General features: G+C 37.4%; 1 protein-coding gene across 1 annotated transcript; it reads right to left on the reverse strand.

The window, feature by feature from the left end:
• Positions 1-23,902: 23,902 nt before the first annotated feature.
• LOC101645344 (keratin-associated protein 26-1) lies at positions 23,903-24,571 on the reverse strand. The gene has a single exon (XM_004713111.1). It carries the CDS (start codon positions 24,569-24,571, stop codon positions 23,903-23,905), a length of 669 nt encoding a protein of 222 aa, XP_004713168.1.
• Positions 24,572-26,238: the final 1,667 nt, after the last annotated feature.

Raw genomic sequence — 26,238 nt, forward strand, 5'->3', positions numbered from 1 at the left:
CAACAGCACTGTGTTATTACGTATTGGACTGAGGATATTATGGATATTATTCCCACAGTTAGATCTCCATCACCGAATGAATACAGCATAACAATGGTTCTTTTACACAAATAACATGTGTTATTTTCCCCCCAAACTTTTGGTGTCCTTGCATGTGAGTTTCCTATAAACAGTATCTATATATGATAGCACTATATTTATTATTACATAAGCTAGTTAAGCACACAAAAATATGGTGAGGGGCCACATTTTAAGTAAAAGATTGTTTTCTCTCATGTTATTTGGTACTTAAATGAGTCTACTTAGTGAAGTAAATAAAGGGGAAGGTCAATGTCCTTTGGGAGACATACCACTAATATACTATATGTAAAGGTTTCAAAAAGTCCCTGATAAAATGAAATGAAAAGGAATATTTCCATGTACTTTTTGAAGCCTCCCTTCTGTTTACAAGCATGTCTATTGATAATATGTTAACAGCAGCAAAAGAACAAAATGTTGCATTTTCTCACCTAAGATCACACAAATTAGAAAATAAGCCAACAAGTCACTAACTAGAAACAATTATTCCTAAGTTCATCTGCTCTTTAAGTAAGATAGGTTCCTTTACAGAAAAAATAATATATTTTTTAAGGCCATTGGTTTAGATACATAACTTTGAATGTAGGATTTGGAAGGGGCTGAATTTCATTGTAGATTGAAAAAATTGTAGATCTTGTAAAGTGGCTCCAAATGGGAGAAGATGGGGAAAGGTTAGTAGAGAAGATCCCATGAGAAAGAGATGTACAATTTCTATAATTACATTGTGCCCCATCCTTCAAAGACATATAAAGACCATATTTCTTTTGAACAGTGGGGAAAGGATTGAATATACCTGCTATTTGATGACAACAATAGGAGCAATGACCATAATCTCCAGAGAAGTAGGGGAAATGGTAGAAAGGATCTTCGCATTGTTGTCAGGTGTCACTGAGTTGGCTCCGACCCATAGTGAAGCTTTGTAAAACAGAACAAACCCTGAAAGGTTCTGTGCCAGCCTCTGCCCATCCATCGTCCCTGTGCCCAAGACCATTGATGTAACCACTGTGTCAATCCATCTCATTGAGGACTTTTCTCTTTTATGTCACCTGTCCACTTTACCAAACAGAATGTCTGATCCGTGGACTGATTGCTCCTGCCACTATGTCCAATGTATGTAAGACAAAGTCTGTCCATTCTTGCCTCTAAGGAGACGTCTGGCCTTCTTCCAGTATAGTTGAGTTTGTCCTTTTAGCAGTTCATGATACTTTCAATATTCTTCTCTAGCACAATTAAAATGCATAAATTCTTCTACGATCTTCCTTATCCAATGCCCAACTTTTGCATGCACACCTTAATCCTCAAATTAACATTCTTGCTCTTAAATACTCTAAAGAGGTAGCAGAATTAGCCAATGCAATATGTCTATTGATCTCCTGACTGAGCATTGATGGTGGATCCAAGTAAGACAACAGTATTGACAACCTTTTCTCCATTTACCATAATTTTACCCATTGGTCTAGTTGTATTTGTGTTTTATTTTCATTGAGTTATAATGCATACTGAAGGCTACAATACTTGATCTGCATCAACACGTGCTTCAACTCCTCCTGGCTTTCAGCAAACAATGTTGTGTCATATGCATGCCGCAGGTTGTTAATAAGCTTCCTCCAATCCTGATGCCCACTATTCTTCATGTAATTCAGCTTCTATGATGATTTGATCAACATATAGTTTCAATACGTATGGTGATTGAATCCAACCCTTTCACTCACCTTTCCTGATTCTAAATCATGAAGTATTCTATTGTACTGTTCACACAACTGCTTCTTAATGTATGAGTTCTGAATGAGCCCATTGAAGTATTTTGGGATTCCCATTCTTCTCAAGGTATAGACAGTTTATTATGGCCCACACAGTCAAATGACTTGGCATAGTCAATGAAACACAAGCAAACATCTTTCTGGTATTCTTTGTTTTGAGCCAAGATCCGACATCAGCAATCATATGTATTGTTCCATGTTCTCTTCTGAAATTGGCCTAAACTTCTGGCAGTTCTCTGCCAATGTACTGCTACAACTGATGTCAGGTGATTTTAAGCAAAACTTTACTTGGGTTGGATATCAATGATGTTGTTCAGTAGTTTGAATTCTGTTGGGTCATTTTTCTTTGGAATGGGCACAGATATAGATCTCTTTCTGTCGGTTGCCCACATAGCTGTCTTATAACATCACGCTGTTTCCTAACAAGCATCCATTGATCAGGACTCTACAAAAGTTGTATTTTTTTTCTTTTTCTGTACAGCGTGGGCAGATATCTGGAAATCTCTCTCTGTTCAGTTCTTTCTCCTAGTGAATGCTGTTTTATAGACTCTAGCTGCCTTTGGCTCTCTGGATTCCTAGATGCAGCATCTAAATTCTGAGAATTTTTATACTTCATAATTTTAATCTGCACAATATCTACATATGGCTATAAATATATCTCTATATGGTATATAGGTATTTTTGTAATAGGCACATATATAGTTCATATACAGTTTAAAAAATATTTTGTGAGAAAAATAATTAACAATATTCTACCAATATTTTCTCTAAGAAAGAATTAGGGAAGATGGTAGCTTCTCAGCTAACAAATATTAAATTTCCTATTAATTTAATCCAGTATAATATTGTCACTATATAAAGCCCCATCAACTTTTTGGTGATCTATGTCCTAGAGATAAAGATGACTATTCAATAACATTCCAAGCATGATATAATAACAAGCATCACAATCCAATAGGTTATTATGATGTAAGTATAAATTTAGTCAGAATACCTTGCAGTGTCTTATATAAACAAATCTCCTATGATCAAAAGCTTGATGAATATGTAAGAGTTATGATTCATAATACAAGATATGTACCCATATAGTTTGTATATTATGTCTTATTAAGTTTTAATTGGTATTTCCCCTGTCACAAAAAAATTGAGATTTATAAAAAAATTTTTTCTCTCTGGGTCATCATTTCTGTGATTTATAGGTATAAATTTCTGATGTATCAAATTTTTTGTTTTCTCAGGGTTTTATTAATTTTACTGAAGCTTGGATTTGCTTAACTGTTTGCACAAATACCATTCTGGTATACTCCTGTTCATTATTGGAACATGTATATCTATATCAGATATTGTAAATGTTTCTGTAGAGGGGCATATAGTTATGTTTTTCATTTTTAAAGTCACCTCATGTCTTTTGCAATTACTAAATTTTGTACAACACAAAAATTATTATGAAAAATGCACAATGAAGAAAGTAGCCATGTTTCAATAAAAGTTTATTTATAAAAACAGACTACAAAGCAATAACAACAAAAACAAAATAGAACAAAACAACAAACCCATAAAATGCAAAAAAAGGGAAAGGAAAAGCTAATGAAGTATATTAAAATTTTTTAAATACATTCTGAAGAGTCAAACAATACTTTTGTAAAACTTTGCCATAATATATACACAGAGAATTTAAAATATAGTTCAATATAAATATTTCACCTCTATATAATAAAATAATACATTATTTAAATTGGAATATTTGTAAGTGCAATACATTTTAATGAATTACTAGTTATTTTTTCTCATGTAAACTAGAGAGAAAACGTAAGCCTAAATTTATGTGTTACTCTCTAATTTTCCAGCTATTTATGTGTTCTGGTTCAAGAAAATTATTAGCTACAGATTATACAGTTTAGCAGATGAATACACTAATAGAAATAAGATTAGAACATATCATTTATCACCTTGGATTTAATGAGCATACATGAACCAAATAAAATTCAGTATTCTGGCTTGTTGATTTTCTTTTAAATTTAAGTTTTATCTAACACTGCATTTCTACGTGATAGTTTTTCTAATAGAAAATCCAATACTTATGGATACAATTATATTGTAACTAATGCAAATGGAAAGAATGCATATCATTTGTTGCTAATTGGAATGTAAAGTTATACTGTGGGAGATAATTTGGCAACTTCTTGTGAATCTGAACATAATTTTATGATAGTTCCACATTTACACTATTAAGCATTTAATAACTGATTTGACAACTTATGTTCACACATGGACCTGCATGTAAAAGTCACGAGAAAATGTAATCATTATCATCCCAAACTAGAAACAATCACAATGACTTCAATTGGTAAATGGACACATCCATATAATACAACGCAATCAAATGATAAAAATAGATGGGTTATTGATCATACAAAAATGTGGATGTATTATAAGTGTATATTTGTAAATTATTAAACCCAATCTGGAAAGGCCATACAATATATTATTCCATTTATATAATGTTTAATAAAGTAAAACTATAGATATTGTCAAAAGAAAAACAAAAATGAAAACTGTGCTATCCATGATTTGGGGTAGGAAAGAATGGAAGAAATAAAGCAGAGGAGATTTATTGAGGTGGTAAAGCATAAAGCAGGAATGATAAATACATGACTTTATTCATTTTTGAAAACTCATCAATTTTGAGGATCAAGATGAACTTTAATATTTATAAATTAGAAGAAAATATCAGTAAGGATGTCAGAAAATTACCAGATTTACTTTAGACTGTGATGTAAGATAAGGTGTTGACCTAAATAACTTTGGAAATGACTCAAGTTTGGACGGCACTCTAGCTGATAAAGCAGATTCCAACAAGGGTATGGGGTTAATACCTCTGAAGCCACTGTTGGTTTACACTGGAACACATGGGTTCTGGTGAAGTGGAAGATAACAAGCAGATGAGGGGAGTAGATTGAAAGATCTAAGTGGTAATGGGATTATATTCGGAAATATTAGTAAGCATTAAACCATGTTTAACTTACTATAAGTGTATTTGTTTACATATAGGACTAGTTACAGACATGGATTAATACTGTTATTATTTGACATTGAATGGATTCTCTGCTGTGTCAGCTGAGAGGACCTTGAAGCAATGTCATTCCAGTAGCAACAAGCAAATTGAGTGTCTATATATTGGCTTCTAATAAATTCCTCATTAGAGATACAGAGTTCTTGGGAAAATGACTTGATCTTGGCATTGAGGGAAAGAATCAACAAGATGAGCTTTGAACATGTTCTAGTGCCAGAAACCGAGGATATTGTAAAAAACAAACACAAATAATTAAACAAATGCAAAATGATGGAGCTATGGCAAAGGGGCACAGTTATCAACTGAAAGTGCTGGAAATACCCAATTCTGGGCTCAGGATTTTTTGTTTTTTGTGGGGGGTTATTTATTTATTTGTTTTAATCATTTTATTAGGGGCTCATACAGCTCTTATCACAATCCATACACACATCAATTGTGTAAAGCACATTTGTACATTCATTGCCCTCATCATTCTCAAAACATTTGCTCTCCATTTAAGCCCCTGGCATCAGCTCCTCATTTTTCCCTTCCATCCCTGCTCCCCACTCCCTCATGAACCCTTGATAATTTATAAATTATTGTTTTGTCGTGTCTTGCCTTGTCCGACATCTCGCTTCACCCACTTTTCTGTTGTCTGTCCCCCAGGGAGGATGTCACATGTAGATGCTTGTAATAGGTTCCCCCTTTCCAATCCACCCTCCCAGTATCGCTACTCACACCACAGGTCCTGAAGGCATCATCTGTCCTGGATTCCCTGTTTCCAGTTCCTATCTTTACCAGTGTACATTCTCTGGTATAGCCAGACTTGCAAGGTAGAATTGAGATCATGATAGTGGATGGGGGAGGAAGCATTTAGGAACTAGAGGACAGTTGCATTTTTCATTGCTGCTACATCGCACCCCCAGTTTTAAAAACAAAATAAAATAAATAATGTCATTTTGGGCTATCACCCAAATATATTAATGCTTATAAAAGTAAATGATTACATAAGTAAATGAATGGGGAAAGTAGAAGGGTATATCCATGTCTCCCCCTGCCCCCCTAACCCCCCCAGTACCCCTACAAAACCCTACTGCTTATGTGTTGAACAGAGTGACTTCCTTCCAAAGAATACAGCAAAAAAAAAAAAAAAAAGGGTATTGGTGTGAATAACTTACAATGGAGAATCCTGACAAACACTAGCTCAGCCAGCAGATGAAGGTTAACATCATTATTTAATAAACTGCATTTTGTCATTATTAAGATTATTTATAAAGCACTTTCTCATATTTAGCTTCCTAAATTTGCTTTGTGGCATCGATATGGGGCAGGAATATAGGTTTGTTTTCCTAATGAGAAAATACATTTAAATATTTTCTCAACTTATCCATGCCATAGAATGATTAAAGAGCAGGCTAGCTCTACAAGCCTGCCCATTCAACCATTTTAGTCTATTGCACGCCACCTCCTTGACATTCCTGCTTAAGCAAAACCATGTTATTGTTAGAAATGAAAACATCGATTTCTTGGGCTCTTGTCAGATAGCAAAATGTGGTACCATCCTGTTTCTGGATGCTAAACAGCATCGCTGCAGCCTGAAAAACAACGATAGTCATATAACTTCTTCAGTGGGCTCTCCATCTATCACTCACCTCTCCCTCTGGTAATAAGAACTTGGTAATTGATTGTATCATTTTCTATACCTTATTTCTCAGGAAATGAAGTAAAACCAATGGCCTCCATGGTGAAAAACCTAGTTATTAAGCTGTCAGTTCACCACCAGGCAGTAACCAAGGAAAGAAGAATTTAACATCTGTAATGATTCAGAAGCTCTATTTGTGATGAATGTAGAGTAGGTGGAAATGAGTTAGTGGTAGATGTATTTTCAGTGCTTCTACACATTTTTAAAGCTATTGCTTAAAAATAAATACATAATTTCCTGGTTTTTAATATATTATAGGAAAATAATTCATGTCTAGAAAATCCATGTGGGACTCTTGTGACTTCACTGTGAATAATGCATGTCACTAATTTTCCAGGACTAGGGACAAATACTCAGAAAACTGTCGCCACCTCTACAGATTATAAGGAGCTTTGGTGGTATAATAGGTTATCCTTGAGCTGCTAACTGCAAGGTCAGAAGTTTAAAATTACTAGCCATTCTGAAGGTGAAAGATGAAGTTTTCTGTCCCTGAAAAGAATTATAGACCCAGAAACCCAAAAGGGCAGTTCTACTCTGATCTACAGGGGGACTATGAGACAAAATTGACTTGAAAGCTGTGAATACAGATCCTCTTACATCTCTGTTCAATCTTTGCACTATTTTTGTCACAGTATATACTTGAATAAATTATACAATTAATTGATTTTAAAACATGTTTCCAAATAGTGAGCATACTTTTCTCATTGGCAAAAGGGTTAATGGGATTCCCACAGACACTGATTTATTCTGTAGGATTTATCCATACATCTTGCTCAACAATTCCCGATGTCTCTATCAAACATAAACCCTACCATGTTCACTATCAGTGGCCACTGGGAGATTCATCAATACAGTTTCACAATTCTGATGACCTGCTTTCAATTTAGAGCCAAGGAAATGTGGAACAACCCCAGTTATGTTTAGTAATATGTAGAGTCACCATGAGTGAGTTTGGGAACACATGGAGTCCCCATGAGTCAGAATCAACTAAATGGCAGTGTTTTTAATTTTGGTGATATCTGTCTTCCTAACTAGGATTCTGTGAACTACCGTAGAACAAGATGTATTCTCCTCTAGCACAACGTTTAGTATCTGGGGTGGTGGAGCCTTATGCGTTAACCGCCTTGTGGTGGTTATGTGTTGGGCTGCAAACCAGGAAGTTAGCAGTTCAAAATCACCGGTTGTTATCGGGGAAGAGATGAGGTTTTTTACTTCGGTAGAGAATTAGAGTCTTGGAAACCCACCGGGGAAGTTCTGCCCTGTCTTACAGTGTCACCATCAGTCAGAATTGATTCTGGCAGTGAATTTGGTTTTGGTAACCCAATGTCAATGAGCGTTTCAGAATTGGGGCTTAAAGACTTTAACGTGAATAATTTTTAAAAGATGATAACATATCATCAATATCCAGGAAAATCTAAAGAATATGATATAAAACAATACCTTTCAAAATTTGAGAACTTAATAAATACCTGATGAATGATTAAAATAAGTCAATGGATTGCGCATGTTAAAATCCAACATCCATTTACAACTTCATCAACTCAACAGAATTCTTCCAAGTAATAAAATCACTTCATAAGAGCACTAGAATAAGAAAATCAATGCTGACAGAGTCATATTTGTAATAACTAATAAAGTACAACTTTTAGGATATAGAACAAGTCTTTTGTCACATTTTGGAATTTGAAAGTTGATGAGGCAGAGACTAAGTTTTTAGAAAAATCTGGAAATGACCAGTGCAAAAGGAAAACATTTTGAAATGTGCATTTTGAAATAATTTTATAATAAGAGATAAATAGCAAGATATTTTTAGTCAGAAATCCCAGTCCTATCATTGATTATGTTTAACCAAGTGTATTTGAAAATGAGTGCTCAACTTTTGAGAGAACAAAAACTAGAAACTGCCAGGTATATAGGTGAGAGATCTAAAGCTATTACACAACAAATTGGTTTTTGGCCACCGCTATGCACATAGCCAATGTGGAGGTATTGACAAAGGAAAGCAGCTGCCTCGATGCCAGGTACAAGGTGACTCAAAGTGGCAGCTGTTCATTGGAAACTTCAGAGGACTGAAGACCAGAGGTGCAGACACAGGAAGTATTGGGAGCAGAGTTGTCTTCAGTTGGCTCTGGACAGCCGATTGTCAGCAGAAGTGCAGTAAGACATTTCTCTGTGACTGGCCTGTGGTCTGGTTGGCAGCTTGTGCGATGACCCCTGTTCCCTTGGCTGTCGTCCTGGAGTCAGGCCCTGTCTTGACAACTACTAAGTAAACAGAGGCTGTTTCCACAGCTCATTCTTTTCAGAGCAGAGAGCAATAGAAGACAAAAGAAAGTAACAACAACCCTCACTCTGCCAAAGCAGAAGCTTGTCATTTCCAGAGTTACAGCTTCTAAAAGACAAAAAGTGAGCAGAATGAATTTCAGAACACTCATAAACAATGCTGTTTTCAAGTTTGATTGTGTCTTTGGGCCAATTTTCCTATATGTTCCCATGCTTCCTAATCAGCCACCTGCCCTCTTCCAAAAAACCCAAACTCACTGCTAATGGGTCCGTATGGACTCATGGTGACTTTGCAGGAGAGGGTAAAACTGTCTTGTGTTTCTGAGCCTAGAACTGCTTTGCAAGAATAGGAAGTCCCATCTTTCTCCCGGGGAACCGCTGGTGGTTTCAAACAGCTGAACTGTTGGATGGCAACCCAACTCGAAGCCACTGTGCAACAGTCCAGACAAATCTGAAAGTTGATTTTGTTGAAAACTTTTTACCATATGACATCCAGGAACAGAGATTCATATGCCAATGAACATACTCTCCACGCTTCTTAGGACGTTTTATTTTTCAAACCCTGTTGCTGTGGGCTAGTTAGCTTCATTCTAGTTATATCCAACAATCAGCCAGGATCATACGCATGGATTTGGATAATTGATCTTCCAGGTAGAAGGCAATTTGTGATCTGAAGGGTGGTGAGAGCAACCTATGAAGAGGGGCCAGCCCCAAATCCAAACAAACTGCTCCTTTGCGGCAGATTCTGGCTCACAGGCCCCAGTGGAACTGCTTCTTATTCAATAGGACTTGTTTAAGGCCACTAATCTTCCCAACTTATTTCTGAATAGTTCCTCATTTCAATTTTTTTGGGGGAAAAGACCATAATATTTTCAAATGACAAACTATTTTTTAAAGCGTTCACACGTTGCCAAGTTCATATTTCCAACATAATCTATAAGTGTCTAGCTAACCAAATTCTCAGTACCACTGAGTATTACTACCATTCCTTTTTACCAACCTGATAAGAAGAATCATCTCTTATAATTGGTTTAATGTGAATTTATTTGATGGACAATGGGGATTTATATGTTTTTATATTTTACTAGTTTTTTTTAGCTTTCTTAATATTAACCTTGATTGGTAATTTTAAATATATATCCTAGCAGATTATACCTTTTACTTCTTAGAATCCAGAAGAGAATGAGCATTAAAAAAGAGCTTAAATAGATTCTTTGTACTTCGCTATACTTAGACTACTATGAAGTTTTGAAGAAGAAGAAAAAAAAGCCATTTTTGCCAGACCAGTTAGGTGGCAGTTTATACTCAGGGATCTGCAATTAGACCAAGGACCTGCTGTACTTTCCGGATGTCTCCTCAGAGCCTGGTTCGGGGTGCAATGAAGATGAACATCTCTAACACATTCACCAATTCTCCAGCTATCTTACTATTTACACTTAAATAAGATAAAAGGCTACATGTTGCTTTCCAGAATATCTTAAGAGAGAAATAAATGTTTTTTAGTTGAAATTCACTGGTGAAATCTCTGGGGATTTTTTTTTTCTGCAAAGATAATCTTTTCTACAAAACACCCCTTTTCCTAACATATCAAATTTCTCTGATACTTGGTGGAGAGGTTTGAAAAAAACACCCTGTATGGAAGACTCAGTGGAGTCTCCATCTGACAAGATGTCAAAGTATTAACAGTTGTGCTTGCAAGCTACCAAATGATAGATGTAGATGATTTGTGGGATGGGCATCTATCAAAAACTGATTGTGGTCAACACCTAGAACAGCTTATAAGAGGAATACAAAAATATTTGCTGATAGAGTATGTTGACTAAATCTGTTTGCAGAGACATTTTTAAACAATGATATTAAATCGTAGTTTTGCCAATGAAATTTTTTTTGTTCAAGCTCTTCTTTATTTTCTTCTTCTCATCCTTTTCTACTCCCTCCTCATATTATTAAAAAAGAAATTGGAACATTGTGCATTACTACACTATTTTATCTGAATAATAGTGAGAGTCATGGAGACATGATTTCTCTATAGGAAACAGGATGTCAAATGTGCTCAAAAAGATAGCAGCCTTTTCACCCTGCAGTGGCGAGAGCTCTGAAATCAATTCATACATTTGTATTACAGATATATCTTGCAGGCCTTCATCACTTTCAAAGATGCAGCTCCTGCTGACTTGACAATACCAGATATTTATCAACCAATACGAATTTCATAAAAAAATGGAAAATGCTTTTCTATTTTAATGGTGAATGAAGGATCATCAATACAACTGCCATTAGAGCAAACAGGAACAGGCAATGCATTATGAGTGGATGGCATTACATTCCCTTCTCTATGATTTCTTATCTATTGTACATTTAGATCTCACAATGTTATATTTGTATTGGGAGTCAGAAGAGTATAGAATAAAATGAAATAGAAGAGTGGGAGAATCAGCACAATGTTGACATTTTTTCTTTTGTCTATAAGGGCACTTCAAAAGGTTTGCAGAAAGCTTTGTTTGTTTGTTTTTTTTAATTCTGTGTTTCCTGGAATTTCTTGAAGACCTTTGTATTTATCTCTCTAATCATTGGCTTTAAGTGAATACTGTTCCCATTTTATTTTATTTATTTTTTAGGTGCCATCAACTAAGTTCCTATGAATATCTGAAAAAGAAACAAACAAACAAAAACTCCTTGCCTTTGATTCAATGCCCTCCTGTAGGAGCTCTGTAGGCCCAGGTAGAAATGCCCCTGTGAGTTTCAAGGACTTTATCTCTCATTACAGGAGTAGAAATTTTATCTTTGCCTGATGAGGGGCTGGTGACTTTGAACTGCTGACTGTGCAGGTAGCAGCCCATCGTGTAACCATTATATCACCAGCCATCCTATATACAATGGAATGGAATACTGCTTAGGCCTGTGCCATCATCACAGCTATTGCTATTTGATCCAATTGTAGCAGCTGTGTTGATCACTGAGGGTCTTCTTTTGCGGACCCTCTATTAAGATTGATACCCTCCTCCAGAGACTATGAGAGAAAGTATCAACATCTTAAGTATAAGGAGCATTCTGCTTACAATTCTCCCAAGACCAATTTGCTCATTCCTCTGGCACTCAAAGCACAAGCCATCTGCTGCTATTGGTTCCCTTTTGTTCCCAGTGACCTCCTGTTTTTGTTGTTGTTATGTGCCTCTGAGTCGCTGCCCACTCGTACTGACCATATCTATGTAAAGCAGAAGGAAGCGCCATCTAGTTCTGCTTCATCCTCAAAATTGTTCTGCTGCTTGAGCTCATTGCTGCAGCCACGGTGTCAATCCTCATCCTTGAGGGCCTTCCTCTTTTGGGCTACCCTCCACTTTACCAAGCCTGATGTCGGCCTCCAGGGATTGGGCTCTCCTAAACACATGCCCAAACATAACAGAGAAAGTCTTGCCATCCTTGCTTCTAAGGAGGATTCTGGCTATACTTCTTCCAAGACTGTGCTAGTTATAAAATTGTCAATTTAAGGATTAAGCTTGTAGGGGTGGAGTCTAGCCTATCAATCAGGTCATAGCCAATGAGACTTCTGTGTGGGCATAACCTTCCCCTAAGGATTCTGGGAATTTTGATATTTCCTCCTTGGAGGTGGGAGACTCTCTGATCACACCCTGAGAGACATAGCAGCTGACAAGACACAGCAGGTGACAAGACCATGGACCCACCCTGATGTAACCCTGGGTGCTGGAGAAGCCATGCGGAGACCCCTGCCTGTGCTGAGATGTTTCCAATGCCACTGGATCCAAAGGCTTTGTACCTACAGGCCTGTGACTTTCTACATTCCATTTGGCATCATTGCATGTATTCCATGAGTCTGAAGAGGACTTATAGATTGGTATCGCACATATGGGCTAATATCTGACTTATGGACGTAACCTGGACTGGGCTGGGATGTTTTCTCAACATTCAATTTCTCTTGTATATAAATCTCTTTCTTATACACATATGTGTGTCCATGGATTTGTTTTTCTAGTCTTACCCAGACTAACACAAAGACAGATCTGTTTGTTCTTTTGGCAGTCCTCGGTACTTTCAATATTTTCAGCCAGCACCGTCATTCAGACACTTCAGTTCTTCTTCAGTCTTCCTCATTCCGCGTCCCACTTTCACAAGCATACGAGGCCATTGAAAACACTGTGGTTCAGGCAGGCACACCTTTGTCCTCAAAGGAACACCGTTGTTTTTCAACACTTTAAAGAAGTCTTGTGCAGCAGATTTGCCTAATGCAATGTGTAGTTTGATCTCTTGACTAATACTTCCGTTAGCATTGATTGTGGATCCAAGTGAGACAAAATCCTTGGCAACTTGAATCTTTTCTGGTTCTCATGATGTAACGCTCTGGTCCAGTTGTGAAGATTTTGGTTTTGACCCCATAAAACAGAGTAAAACTATTTCTTAAGGTAAATCTTTATGTGAAGAGTCAGTCTCATCTCACTACTAATTATCTGAAACATCAATATTGTGGTTAGCAGGCCAATGGTTTACCTGTTGTGCCTCCATGATTCTAGTTTTTCGTGTATATATATATATATATATATATATATATATTTATTTATTTATATAGAGATACATACTTTTATTGTGAATTTGGTGGAGGTTTGCAGATTATATAAGTTTTCCATTTAATAATTTGTACACATTTGTTTCTTATCATTGACATCAATACTAACAATGTCACATAATTTATCCTATTTTCTTCTGTTTCCTGTTTTTTTTTAATACTTTTATTGGCATATAATTCTCATATTAAATGATTCAATCATATTTAAGAAGTATTGCTCAATGATCAATTCATGTTTCTATTATTCATTTCCTAATCCTGTCTGAATATTTTCTTGGGTAAAGCCCACATTGTTCTAAAACATGTCTACTTCATTGGTATTATTGTTCTACTTATAGACTTGGCAATTGTTTGCTAAAAGTGAGCCATGGTGATCTTCTAATTTCCACACTAAGAGTGACTATGGGTCATAGTCTTGGGATTTCCATCAGTCTCTGTTAGGTCAGCAAACAAGATCTTTTTATGTTTATGATTTTGAATTTTGCTCAAGTCCATTGTATATTTAGTATACGTCATCAACAATATTTCAAAATTACAAATTATTCTTCACTATTCTATATCAGTACTACTGTCTGTCCATTTGTCATACTGTGGTGGCTTGTGTATTGCTATGATGCTGGAAGCTATGTCACTGATATTTCAAGTGCCAGCATCATCACCCAAAGTGAACAAGTTTGGGTGGAACCTCCAGACCAAGAAGAGATAATGAAGGAGGACTTGGCTCCCCACTTTGGGGGAAAGAGGTGCTGAACACCTTGTGTAGAGCTTCAAAACCTTTTCAGATACTGAAGGCCTAATGAATAGATGCAAAACCTGGTGGTAGATAGTGCCAGAGGATGCGTCTTTCAGGACCCTCAAAATGTGATTGAGTGGGAGCTGATTTCTCAGAGGAGAGTGTACCAGGGTGATGCGTTCTGGGTAAAACCTGTAGTTGTAGAGCAAGAATCTTCATTGGCTGAAGCAGCATGACTCAATGTAAGGAGAAACAGCTGCAAAAATCTGCTAATGATCTGAACTTGGAATATGAGAAGTATGAGTCTAGGAGAATTAGAATTCATCAAAAAATGAAATGAATGCATAGAGATCAATATCCTAGGCATTAATGAGCTGAAATTGACCATTTTGAATCAGAAAATCATATGATCTACTATGCTAGGAATAACACAATCAAGGGGAATGGCTTGGCATTCATTATCAAAAAGGATATTGCAAAATCAATCATGAAGTACATTTCCTATGATAGGATTATATATATATCTACATTCAAGGAAATGAAATTATTACAGCTATTATTCAAATTTATGCACCAGTCACAAAAGTTAGTGATGAAGAAGTTAAAGAACTCTACCAACTTCAGTCAGATATTGATCAAACATGCTATAAAGATGCCTTGACAACTATCGGTAGTTGGAATGTGAAACTTGGAAAACAAGAAGGAAAAGTTATTGGAAAATATAAACTTGGTGATAGAAATAAACCTGGAGATGGCATGATAGAATTTTGCAACACCAACAGCTGATTCATAGCAAATAGTTTTATCACCAATTCAAAATCAGCTGTACACATGGACTTTTCCGGATAGAATAATTAGAAATAAAATTGACTACATCTGTGGGAAGCCATGGGGGAGAAGCTCAATATCAGCAGCTACACCAGGCCAAGGGCTGACAGTGGAACAGTCCTGATGGCTCGTACATAAGTTCAGGGTACAGCTGAAGAAAATGACACAGTCCATGACAGCAAAAAATGCCACCTTGATTCTATCTCATCTGAATATCAAAAGCATCTCAAGAACAGAATTGACGCCTGGAACACTAAGGACTGAAGCCCCGATGCGCTTCAGGAGGACTTCAAGACCATCATTCATGAAGAAAGCAAAGCTTCCTTATAAAGAGAAAAGAAAGAAAAGATCAAAGTGGATGTCAGAAGAGACTCAGAAACTTGTTCTTAATCATAGAGGAGCTAAACTAAGTGGAAGAACGGAGGAAGTCAAAGAGCTGAGTAGAAAATTTCCAAGGGCATCTCAAGAAGACAAAGCTACATATCACAATGAAAACTGTAAGGACCTAGAAATAGACAACCGAAAGGGAAGGACATGCTCGGCATATCTGAAACAGAAAGAACTGTAGGAAAAACTCAAGCCTACATTTGCAATCTTGAACGATTTTATGAGCGAAATATTGAATGATATAGGAAGCATCAAGAGAAGGTGGCAGGAATATTTAGAGTCATTGTAACAAAAAGAACTAACAGCCATTCCCACATTTTAAGAGGTAGCAGATGAGCAAGAATGAATGGTCAAGCTGCATTGAAAGCATTAGCCCAGAACAAGGCATCATGAATACCAATTGGGATGTTTAAACAAGTTGATGAAGGTTTGGAAGCACTCATTTGTCTCCCCCAGGAAATTTGGGGGGTAAAGCTACTTGACATTGGAGAAGATGCATATCTGTGCCTATTCCAAAGAAAGGTGACCGAACAGAATAGTCAAGCTATAGAACAGTATCTTTGATATTGAATGCAAGCAAAATTTTGCTGAAGATCATCCAGCAAAAGGTGGATGATCTGCATTGTATCTTCTCATCATACTTAATCCGTATGCTGAGCTTATCATCAGAGAAGCTGGTTTATGTGAGGAATAATGTGGCATCAGGATTGGAGAGTTGCATTCGGTTAATCTGCTGCAAAAGACCTCTTTAGAGTATTGAAAAGCAAGGATGTTACTTTGAGGACTAAGGTGTGCCTGAACCAAGTCATGGTATTTTCTTTTTTCTCATAGGCGTGTGAAAGTTGGACATTGAGTAAGGAAGACTGTCAAAGAACCAGTGCATTTGAATATTGGAAGTACCATAGACTGCAAAAAGGACAAACAAATCTATCTTAGGAGAAGTATGGAGAAAGCGCTTCTTAGAGGCAAGGAGTGTAATACTTGGGACATATTGTCAGGAGAGATCAGTCACTGGAGAAGGACAGCATGTTAGGTAAAGGGGAGGGGAAGCTCAAAGCAGGAAGGCCCTGGAGATATGGATTTGTCCAGTGGCTGGGGCAATGAGCCAGGCTGTGTGAAGGATTGTGAGGGTGGCACAGCGCTGTGAACGGTTTTGTTCTGTTTTGCATAGGGCGTTTAGGGGTCTGAACTGAGTGCATGGCACCTGACAACACCAACATTCCTTATGCACTGCCCAGCTTTCACTTTCATATATGAATATTAAAAACACCATGGTTTGGAGCAGGCATACTTCGGTCCTAGCAGGAAATAAAACATTTGCTCTTTAACAGTTTAAAATTGTCTTTTGCAGCAGATTTACCCAAAGGAGTAAGTCATTATTTCTTGACTGTCACTTCCATAGGCACTGATGTGGTTCTACATAAAATTAAATCCTAGACAACTTCATTTTTTTCTCTTTAACATTATATTGCCTATTGGTGCAGCAGTAGAGAAATGTTGTTGTTGCTTTTTATCTTGAGGTATAATCCATATCAAAGGCTATAACCTTTGATATTTATCAATAAACGCCTCAAATGTTCTTTGCTTTCAGCAAGCATTGTTATATCACCTGCATTTTGCAGTTGATCACTGTGTTATCCCCTGAACTTGATGCCACACTCTTCTTCACATAGTGTAATTTCTTAGATTATTGCATAGTATACAGATTGAATAAGTATGCTGAAAGGATACAACACTGAAGCACAATTTTCTGATTTTATACTGATTGCTCTATTCTTAGTATATGTACATATTCCATATGATCACAATTAAGTGTCCAATACTTTGTATTCTTTGCAATGTTATCCATAATTTGATATTATCCACATAGTAGGTGCCTTTGCATGGTAAATAAAAGATCTGATACTGTTTTCATTCAATATTTATCTGGCATGAGTAATGATATCTCATGTTCTGTGTTCTCTTCTGAATCAAGCTTGAACTTCTGGCAGTTCCCTGTCTTTCAACTGCTTCTCTCCTCTTTAATTCCCGTATGCCTAAAGTTACTTTCATGTTAGGTTAATGATACTGCTCTATAGTTTCTATGTTCTACTGAATTATCTTTTTTGCAGTGAGCATAAATATACATTTCTACTAAAAGGGTGGCTTCCAGATTTCTTGGGATTAACCAGTACTTCCAGTATTGTATCCATGCCTTGAAAAATCTTATTTGTATCTTGTCAATTCCTGAAACCTTGTTTTTCACCTATAACCTTCTGTGCAGTTTGGGTTTCTTCCTTCATTGTAGTTGTCTTGTGATTGTGTTAATTCCTGAAACAGCTGAAAGTCAACTGATGTCTTTTGGTGCAGTGACTTTCTGTTTTCCTCCCATCTTCTGTTGATGCTTCCTGCATCCTTTGCTATTTCACCCATAGAATCATTGAATATTTCACTGATTGAGTCTTGAAATTTTCTTCAATTTTTCAGCTTGAAAAATAATACCAAGTGTGTATTTCTCTTTGGGTTTTCTAGCTCCAGGTCCCTGCGCATTTCATTGTTATTACTTAACTTGTTCCTCTCAAATTGTCTTTTGGTAGTTACCATTTGGCTCTGTTTTAAGTCATCATTTCTTTCATGTGCTTTAGCTACTCCACATTCAGGAGCAAAATTTGGAATCTCTTCTGACGTCTATCCTGGTCTTTTCTTTAGCCAATTAAAACAACAACAAAACCACTACCAAACTCACGGCCTCGAGTCAATTCTGACTCTTGGGAACCCAACAGGACAGGGTAGAACCACCCTAGTCAGTTTCAGAGAGCAGAGAGCCCTGCCTTTCTCTCTCAGTGGTTAGGAACTTGGAATCTTGCCGATCACAGAACAGCTCACAAACCTCTACACCACTAGGGCTCCCTTCAGGCAATTTAGAGAAGCCTAAATTGTACCACACAGGTGCCATGCACAATTCTTTATTAATTAAACATCATATCCTTAGGTCAAGGAAAAAATTACTTTAAAGTTGTGAAACAAACTTTAATATGGATTTATCAGAAAACCTAGTTTGTGTTTGATTCCACATACTCAAAGCTGTCTTATATTACAATGCTTGCAATCATTCCTTTAATTTGTATCTTCCATATGTTGGAATAATCATTAAAAACAGGTTTCTTCCTTTTATTTTTTCAGAGAGTAGTAGTACCAATGTGCACTTAATGAGAAAATAAAATGATGGTAGGGAAAATACAAACCCAAAACACCTGTGATTTAGCATGCTCTGAATGAGGAAACTACCAGGTAATGAACAGAATCAGCTGACTGGAGTCAAGAAGATGAATTAAGAATGATGGCAGTCACTATACAGAGTGCTTAGGAGAGAGGACTATAGAAGATTAAAGGTATAAATCTGACCTGAAGAGCTAAAACTTTGTCAGTCGATTCCCTCTAGGAATGCTGGATCACCCCCTCTCCCCACCCCGATGCATGCTGGACCTTATGTGGTTTCCAAAATTTTGTGTATTTTTTGTTTTATTGAGATTTTTTTTTTAATAGTCGAGTGTATCTCATAGGTGTTATGTCAATGGAGGTCACCCTCTTGAAGCTGTGTTATGTGCTTTTCTGTGTTTCCATATATGAAACTCAAGATGTATGAACCTTAGGGCCAGCAAGTAGAGTGGGGAGCTCAGGGAGTGCACTGTTAGTGGTGGGGTAAAATGAGATGGTGTCAAGGAACGCTTGCAGAAAAAGAATGGTTGGAAACCTATTGTGGTAACAGTTGTACAATTCTACTTGACGGAATTGAAGTATGTGGTGATATGTTACATGTATTAAGTGAGCGATATTTATGCATAAGGAAAATGTACTTGCCACAACTGAATTTTCGATCGCTTTATGCTTTCACAGAAGCTCATTTGCTAGAACCATTTGACCATAGTAGTTACTGTTTTTAAACTATAACATTTTGCTAAATAATTTGGCATACATTTCTGTAATAAAGATTGTCAACATAAATTTAATTTAGGAAGAATAACATATGGTATTTTAATTAAAAATGCTTACTGCTTTATTATGTATTCTGCATTGTAGAATTAAGTGATGATGTGGTATTTATTATTTGTTTTATAAGGGATTGTGGGGTGGTTAAGACTCTTAAAGAGATGAGTTGACATAGCAGCTGTAACAATGGGCTCCAACATAAGAGCTTTGTGAGGTTGGTTCAGGACCAGGCAGTGTTTCACTCTGTAGTACGTGGGATCATTAAGAGTTGGATCCAACTTGAAGGTATCTCACAACAGCAGCACACTAAATTATAGCATCTTCAGCTTTGGCTCCAGATAAACAGATCTTGGCTGGGACTCTAGATTTACCTATCTCTACAGAGTTTGGTATAGCTATTGGCTTTCCAACCTTAGCTTCCTGATGAATCCAATACAATTTTTCATTGTTAGCTCTTTATTGCTGTAAAGATGGAGTGCATCATTCTTGATACAGTGTGGGGTCCAGGGGAAAAAAGGATGGTCCTCAAAGAGATAGATTGACACAATGGTCACTACAATGGCCTTCGACATGGGAACCATTGTGAGGATGGCGCAGGACATGCTCATTATTTCCTTCTGTTGTGCGTAGGGTTGCAGTGGGCCAGGATCAACTATACAGTGTGTAACACATCATCACATCACAACACAAGACTACACAACACCACATCACATGACATCACATCACATAAAACATGTTGACCCTGTGACCTCAGTTGTTGATGAGACCAAGAAAAGCAATTCATTTTTAGGTTTTTAACTCTTGCTGCAAAGAGGAGAATGACAATTTTTAAGATCTTTACATATCCATGCCCAAACCGGGAATTGATTCATCCCTGAAGAGTCATCCCCAATGGCTTCATCTTCTCCAACTCGGATTGAGGTTTCTTCTTCAGCAAACTAATACACTAATGGAAACTGAGGAAACTACTGTGTATATCAAGAAATAATTAATATGAGCTATCATTTGAAAGAAAAACAAAACAAAGCCCTGAGCTTCCAACTTCTAGGACCAAGATATGTGGGCACTCTGTTAGTATAGCCTTGTGTTGCTTTCTTATGTATGGCTGGCTTAAAGCTAAATCTAATAATTATTCAGAATGGAATGTTATGGGTTTTTTTCGCAGTATTTTTCAGATATGATCAGCAGGATGATTCCTTTTTTCTCCTCACATATTTTGTGCGTGGAGTCTGATTTTAAAGTTCAGATATAATAGTGATGCTTCAGAAATGATTATTATAGAAACCTAAAATGATTTCCTGATTACAGTTTATTTAGGTAAGGAAATGTATCATTTTAGCTCATGACTTGGCAAAACGAAGTCTATTCTTTTGACATCTAGTTTCAAGTGGATTGTATCCAAAGGATTAATCATAGGGAATACATATTTGCAATTGGATAGTTTTAAAAATTTACATTTTAATTATCCAGAAGACATCATCCACTAATTTAGTCATAAAAAAGATCCTTATGAAGCCACAGGCAGTATATGTCACCTTATCCATTAATTAATGCTAAGTTTCTTAAAAATATTCATATAGGATAGATGATGTTGTTTAATAGAGAAAACACGGACTTTGAGCAAAAGTGGATGCATTTCCCAAATCAGTCATTTATATAATCTGCATGACCTTGACTAGATAAGGAGCAATCTTAATTTCCTTATCAGGTATTAAAGTGATTAAACCAAAAACCTGACATGTATGCTGAAATAAAATTATTACATGTGGAAAACACAGAAGCATTATAGGCCCTGTCTAGTCATAGACTTGAATACAGCATGTCTCTTAATCTCCCACTATTAGAATTCTGAACTATGGAGAGATGAGACCAAAAAACCTATTTCAACTCAATCCAAAGAATGACTAACCCTCAATCTACCACCATGGAGTTTATTGTGGCTCAGAGCAATCCTCTATAGGGTTTCCAAAGCCATAGGTCTTTGTGGGAACAGTCTCATTTTCCTTCCCCAGTGCAGTTTGTGGGATTGAACTTTGAGGTTAGCAATCCAAACCTATCCCAAAGGTCTACTACAACACAGATTAAAATTCTAAAGATGTGTGGTAGAGAGAAGGGATAGCACCTATTGAGTTCTGAGTTATGCATACATTTTTACATATGAATATTTGTACTAAAGTATCATCAAACATATTTATTTATTTATTTCTGAAACCAAATATTGCTTTAAAATGTACAGAGATGAGTCACTTAGGGTTCAGTATAACAACAATGAAACCCACAACCCTCCTCTAGTTCTTAAATGCTTCCTCCCCCCAACTACCAGGACCCCAATTCTGCCTTGCAGATCTGGCTAGACCAGATGATGCACAGCGGTACAGATGGGAATTGGAAACACAGGGAATCTAGGACAGATGAACCACTCAGGACCAGGGGTGACAGTGGCGATACCAGGACGAAAGGGGGGTGTAGAAAGGGGGAATTGATCACAGAGAGCTACATATAACCTCCTCTCTGGGGGATAGGCAACAGAGGGGTAGGTGAAGGGAGACGCCGGGCAGTGTAATATAAGATATAATAATAATTTATAAATTATCAAGGGTGCATGGAGGAGGGGGGCAGAGGAAGGGAGGGGGAGGGGGGAAAAGGAAAATGAGCTGATTCCGGGAACCCAAGAGGCAAGCGAATTTTGGGAATGATGAGGGCAACAAATGTATAGATGTGCTCTACACAATTGATCTATGTATTGTGATGAATTTTATGAGCCCCAATAAATTGATTTAAAAAAAAGAAATAAAGAAGCAACAGGAAATCTGAAAAAAAAAAAATGTACAGCCTGACAAGACCAGCAACATAAGCGTGACTGACAGAAAAGGCAGAGTTGAGTCATGGTATGATTTCCTCACTAGGCTAGGGGCCCATGGAAGGCGTGGAAAAGGTCTCACAAAAGAAGTGCTGATTTCAGAAACAGATTATCCAAGAGACCAAGACAGACACATCACGCAAAAGAAGGATCTGGACTGGTTTTAAACTCAGTAGTGGGGGCAGGCTGGTAACGGGCACCTGGCATTCTGCTTCAGTGTCAAGAAATGCATACGGAAAGATGGGGGCGGTGAGAACTGGAAGCATATGTCCTTTTCCAAATGGAACCACTACAACAAGCTTTGGCATGCACTGTCTGTTGGAAAGCAAGCACTGTTTTTCTAGATATTTTCTGGGTAGTCTAGACACATTTCGACATTTCTATTTCTCAAAAGCAGAGCATTTGAGTTTGTACACCTTATCTTTATTTCAATTTTTGAAATCTTTACTCACACCCAATCTTATGTTGAGTAAAGAAAAATGTGTCTTTAATCAAGCTATGTGCATAGGCTTAAGAATGTGAAATGTCTGGTAAACACTGAGGGTTCAGATCTATCTGGCTCCCCTCTATATCCTAGGTTTTCTGGCACATAGTGGACTGCTATTTAATAATCAGGGAATCATTTAGTTTAATACTTTGATTTATTAATAAATAAATCTGGGCTGTGCTTTTAAAATTAATATATGAATAAGAGTTAGGAAGACAGAAAACCAACTTAAAGTACAGCCTGGTCAGCTTGATGAGAAAAGGGTGGAGAATTGTGAACATTAGCATGTTTGGGAAATTGCAAGTTAAGTCCTAAGAGGTTCTAGTCTTTGTAATGATTAACCAACTAGGCTTAAAACATAAAGGTTGAAGATTCATGTCACGTCACAGGCACCTTCGAAGACAAGCCTAGAAAACTGTTTGCAAGAAAATAGCCATTTAAAGCCTATGGGGGTACAGCTCTCCTCTGACACACACCGGGTCACCACGCGTCAGAATGGACTAAGCATCACCTGCTAATATTGGCCGTGCAGGGCTCAAGGAGAGAACCAAAGGACTAGGAGGAAGGAAGGCAATGGAGAAACCAGCCCTCATGTTATGGCATGTTTATCCTATGAAGCCATGAAAGATTGAAGTAGAGAGGAAACATGAATTCAGTTTGGAATTAGAAAGACCCTGTTTCCTGGACGAGAGAGGGCTTAGAGGGAGGGTTTCTAATATTTACTTCTCAATATAAATTCTACCCGAGGGTTTGCATTTTTCAAGTACATGGGATGAGAGGTCGAGAAAGCAGTTTGCGGAATGTGCCACCAAGCGAAGAACATACCGTTGCATATTGCCTGCCCTGCTAATGCTTTCCTTGTAAGCACTTGAGGTTGGTAAGCTCTGGGTTAAGATAAAGTAATCAGAGACACAATAATGAACAAGATTCATATTGTAATTTAACCTAATTTATTACATATGAACCAAATGGTTTCCACACTTGAGTGACATTGAATAGTACATAATCCAATTATTTCAAGGCAAAGAGAGAGGAGAATAATAAATGAACAAGTTGGCATTTTCTCAGAGAAATATAACTATAACTAAAGAGAAATAACTATCACAACTGAAAATTAAGCACAAAGACTCCAGAGTGTGAATTTTGGTTCAGGTTCTTCCACATAATTACAGTCTGGAATAAGCAGGCTACCAGTTTCCCAGTGCAGAGCAAGATGGACGACAAGTACTAATAACATGGGTCAGAGGTTGGCAACAACTGGAGAGAGGTCGAACAGGCCTGACGCTGTTAGGCACAACACCAAGAGATTGAGGCCCACAGGTCAAACCTCCAAAGGGTCGGTACCCATAATTGAGAAGGTTCACAGGTCCACAGCTGTTGGGCAAACAGTTCAGTGGTCCATAGCCCATGGGTACACAGCCAAAGGAATGGCTATTGTTGAGCTGGGAACTTAGTGGACGGCAACCGCTAAACACATAGGTCAGAGGTCTACAGGACACTGGGAGGTAAGAACCAGAGAAAGCAGAAGATACAGGAAGAAAGCTGGTCCCTTGGTAGGGTCTGGACACATAGTAAGCAGTGGAAGGACAGCAGGAGGCTTCACAGGTTCTGCGCTCACAGTTGGCTGGCTGGCAGATGGCTGGTTCACCACAGTTGTCTTTGGTTGGTTCACTGTAGGTCTCATGGCAGTTGTCCACGATCCAGGAATTGCCTTGACAGCTAGTGGGTAGGCAGATGGCATCTCCATAGTTCACACTGTTAGTGCAGAAGGCAATGGAAGAAGAACCTGGAGTATGGCAGGGATTTCTCAGGGATCTGGAGCTGTAGTTTCCAGAGCAGTAGTTGCGGGAAGACATAATGAGTTTTCTAGATCAGGCTGTGGTTGAGTGGAAAGGATCAAGTGCCTTGAGTGTGACTGAACCCCTTACTAGGCTTGACCCTTATATACCTTGAGAAGGGCTAGCTCTGTATACACACTCTCTTCCTCCTTGTTGTGTGAGGCGGCATCAGAACTCTTCTTTATAACCCAGGAAGTGGTACTCCCACCTCCCATAAAACTGGATGTTTTGTGCAAAGCTTTTCATGGATAAAGGATCACTATAAACTGGTATTGCTAAAATTTTAATAGGATCTCCTCTTCTTAAATCATCCAACCAAAACAGACATTGTAGAAGGCCATATACTTATTCCCATTATAACAACCATATACAAACACTCTTAAAATTACTCTCAGCGTCGTCTTTAAAATTGTAGCAAACTTTTTTTTTTACCGAAAAGGTGCCAATTTATTTTTCCTCTGGGGAGATTTGTTTTCATTTTGGAAGTTATTCAAAGTCAGTAGCTTGGGAACAAGTGTATTGAAAGAGAAAATGAGTAATTCAATCATCTATAAGATTTGGGTCAAAATCTTATAAAAGGACTCTAACATGGAAAAGTACAATGCACTCAATTTTGTATTTTTTTATTTCAGAATTCTAGAAGAAAGTAACTACATAGAAACATCTTTATTTAAAAAACATTTTATTTACTTCATTCATTTTTTCATTTCAATAAATAATTATGCTTAGCCAAGTTGTCAGCTTGATTTTTGTTTGAAGCATTTGTTTAATACATATAATAATTGGGCTAAATTAAAATTACTCACCTATTTTTGAACAAAATAAAAAAAGCAGAATTCCTAACAGAAAACTGGGAAACATTTTTCTGTGTGAATTTTTAAGGTTATTTATTTCATGGCATATCATGTTCCACAAATATCAATAAGCAAGTCAAGCACAGACTTACTTGTGCTAACTTACTGATCTATGGTGAACAATTTCATAATTTTTACCACATCAAAAATATATTTTAAGGTAAGGATGATTTCTAATTTGTAATCCCACAAAACCTTCTTATAAAATCAAAGACTTTTTTGTTTTGCTTTTAAGTTAACAATCCTGACCGGGAAGTAGTATCCAGTAAGCAAGATAAGCACATATTTATGTGTGCTTACTTACTAATCTACAGTGAACAATTTCACGTGGTTTACTACATGTAGTTCCCTACGTATAGTAATAAACACAAGTAAACCCGTGCTTATTTTGCTTCTTAGATCATCCACTCTTGGTTCCAACTGCAACGTATTGTTGGTGATAAAAAGGGGGGAAAGGGTCCTCATGAAGGCATGGATTCGTTTTTGACACTTACATTGGCCGTGGCATTTGTTTCAAAGGAGAGTTTCCTAACTACATTACACAATGACAGGCCCAAAGACAGCAGCATCAGATCAAATGCACGTCGCTGTTGTCGTGCAGTACCTTTGAGTTGGTTTCAGCTCAAAGTGACCCGATGCACAATGGAACCAAATGCTGCCTGGGCCTGGGCTGTCCTCACAAATGCCTGAGCCCGTTGTTGCAGCCACAGCATCGGGCCATGTTATCCAGGGCCTCTCTCTTCTTGCTGCCCCGCCACCTTGCCAAGTGTGATGTCCTTTTCCAGGGACTGGTCTCTCCTGATAGCGTGTCCAGTGGGTATGTTCTTCATA

The sequence above is a fragment of the Echinops telfairi genome, unplaced genomic scaffold, assembly GCF_000313985.2.
Source record: "Echinops telfairi isolate 266 unplaced genomic scaffold, ASM31398v2 ScPeMD7_7469;HRSCAF=8507_0, whole genome shotgun sequence".
Lineage (NCBI taxonomy): Eukaryota > Metazoa > Chordata > Mammalia > Afrosoricida > Tenrecidae > Echinops > Echinops telfairi.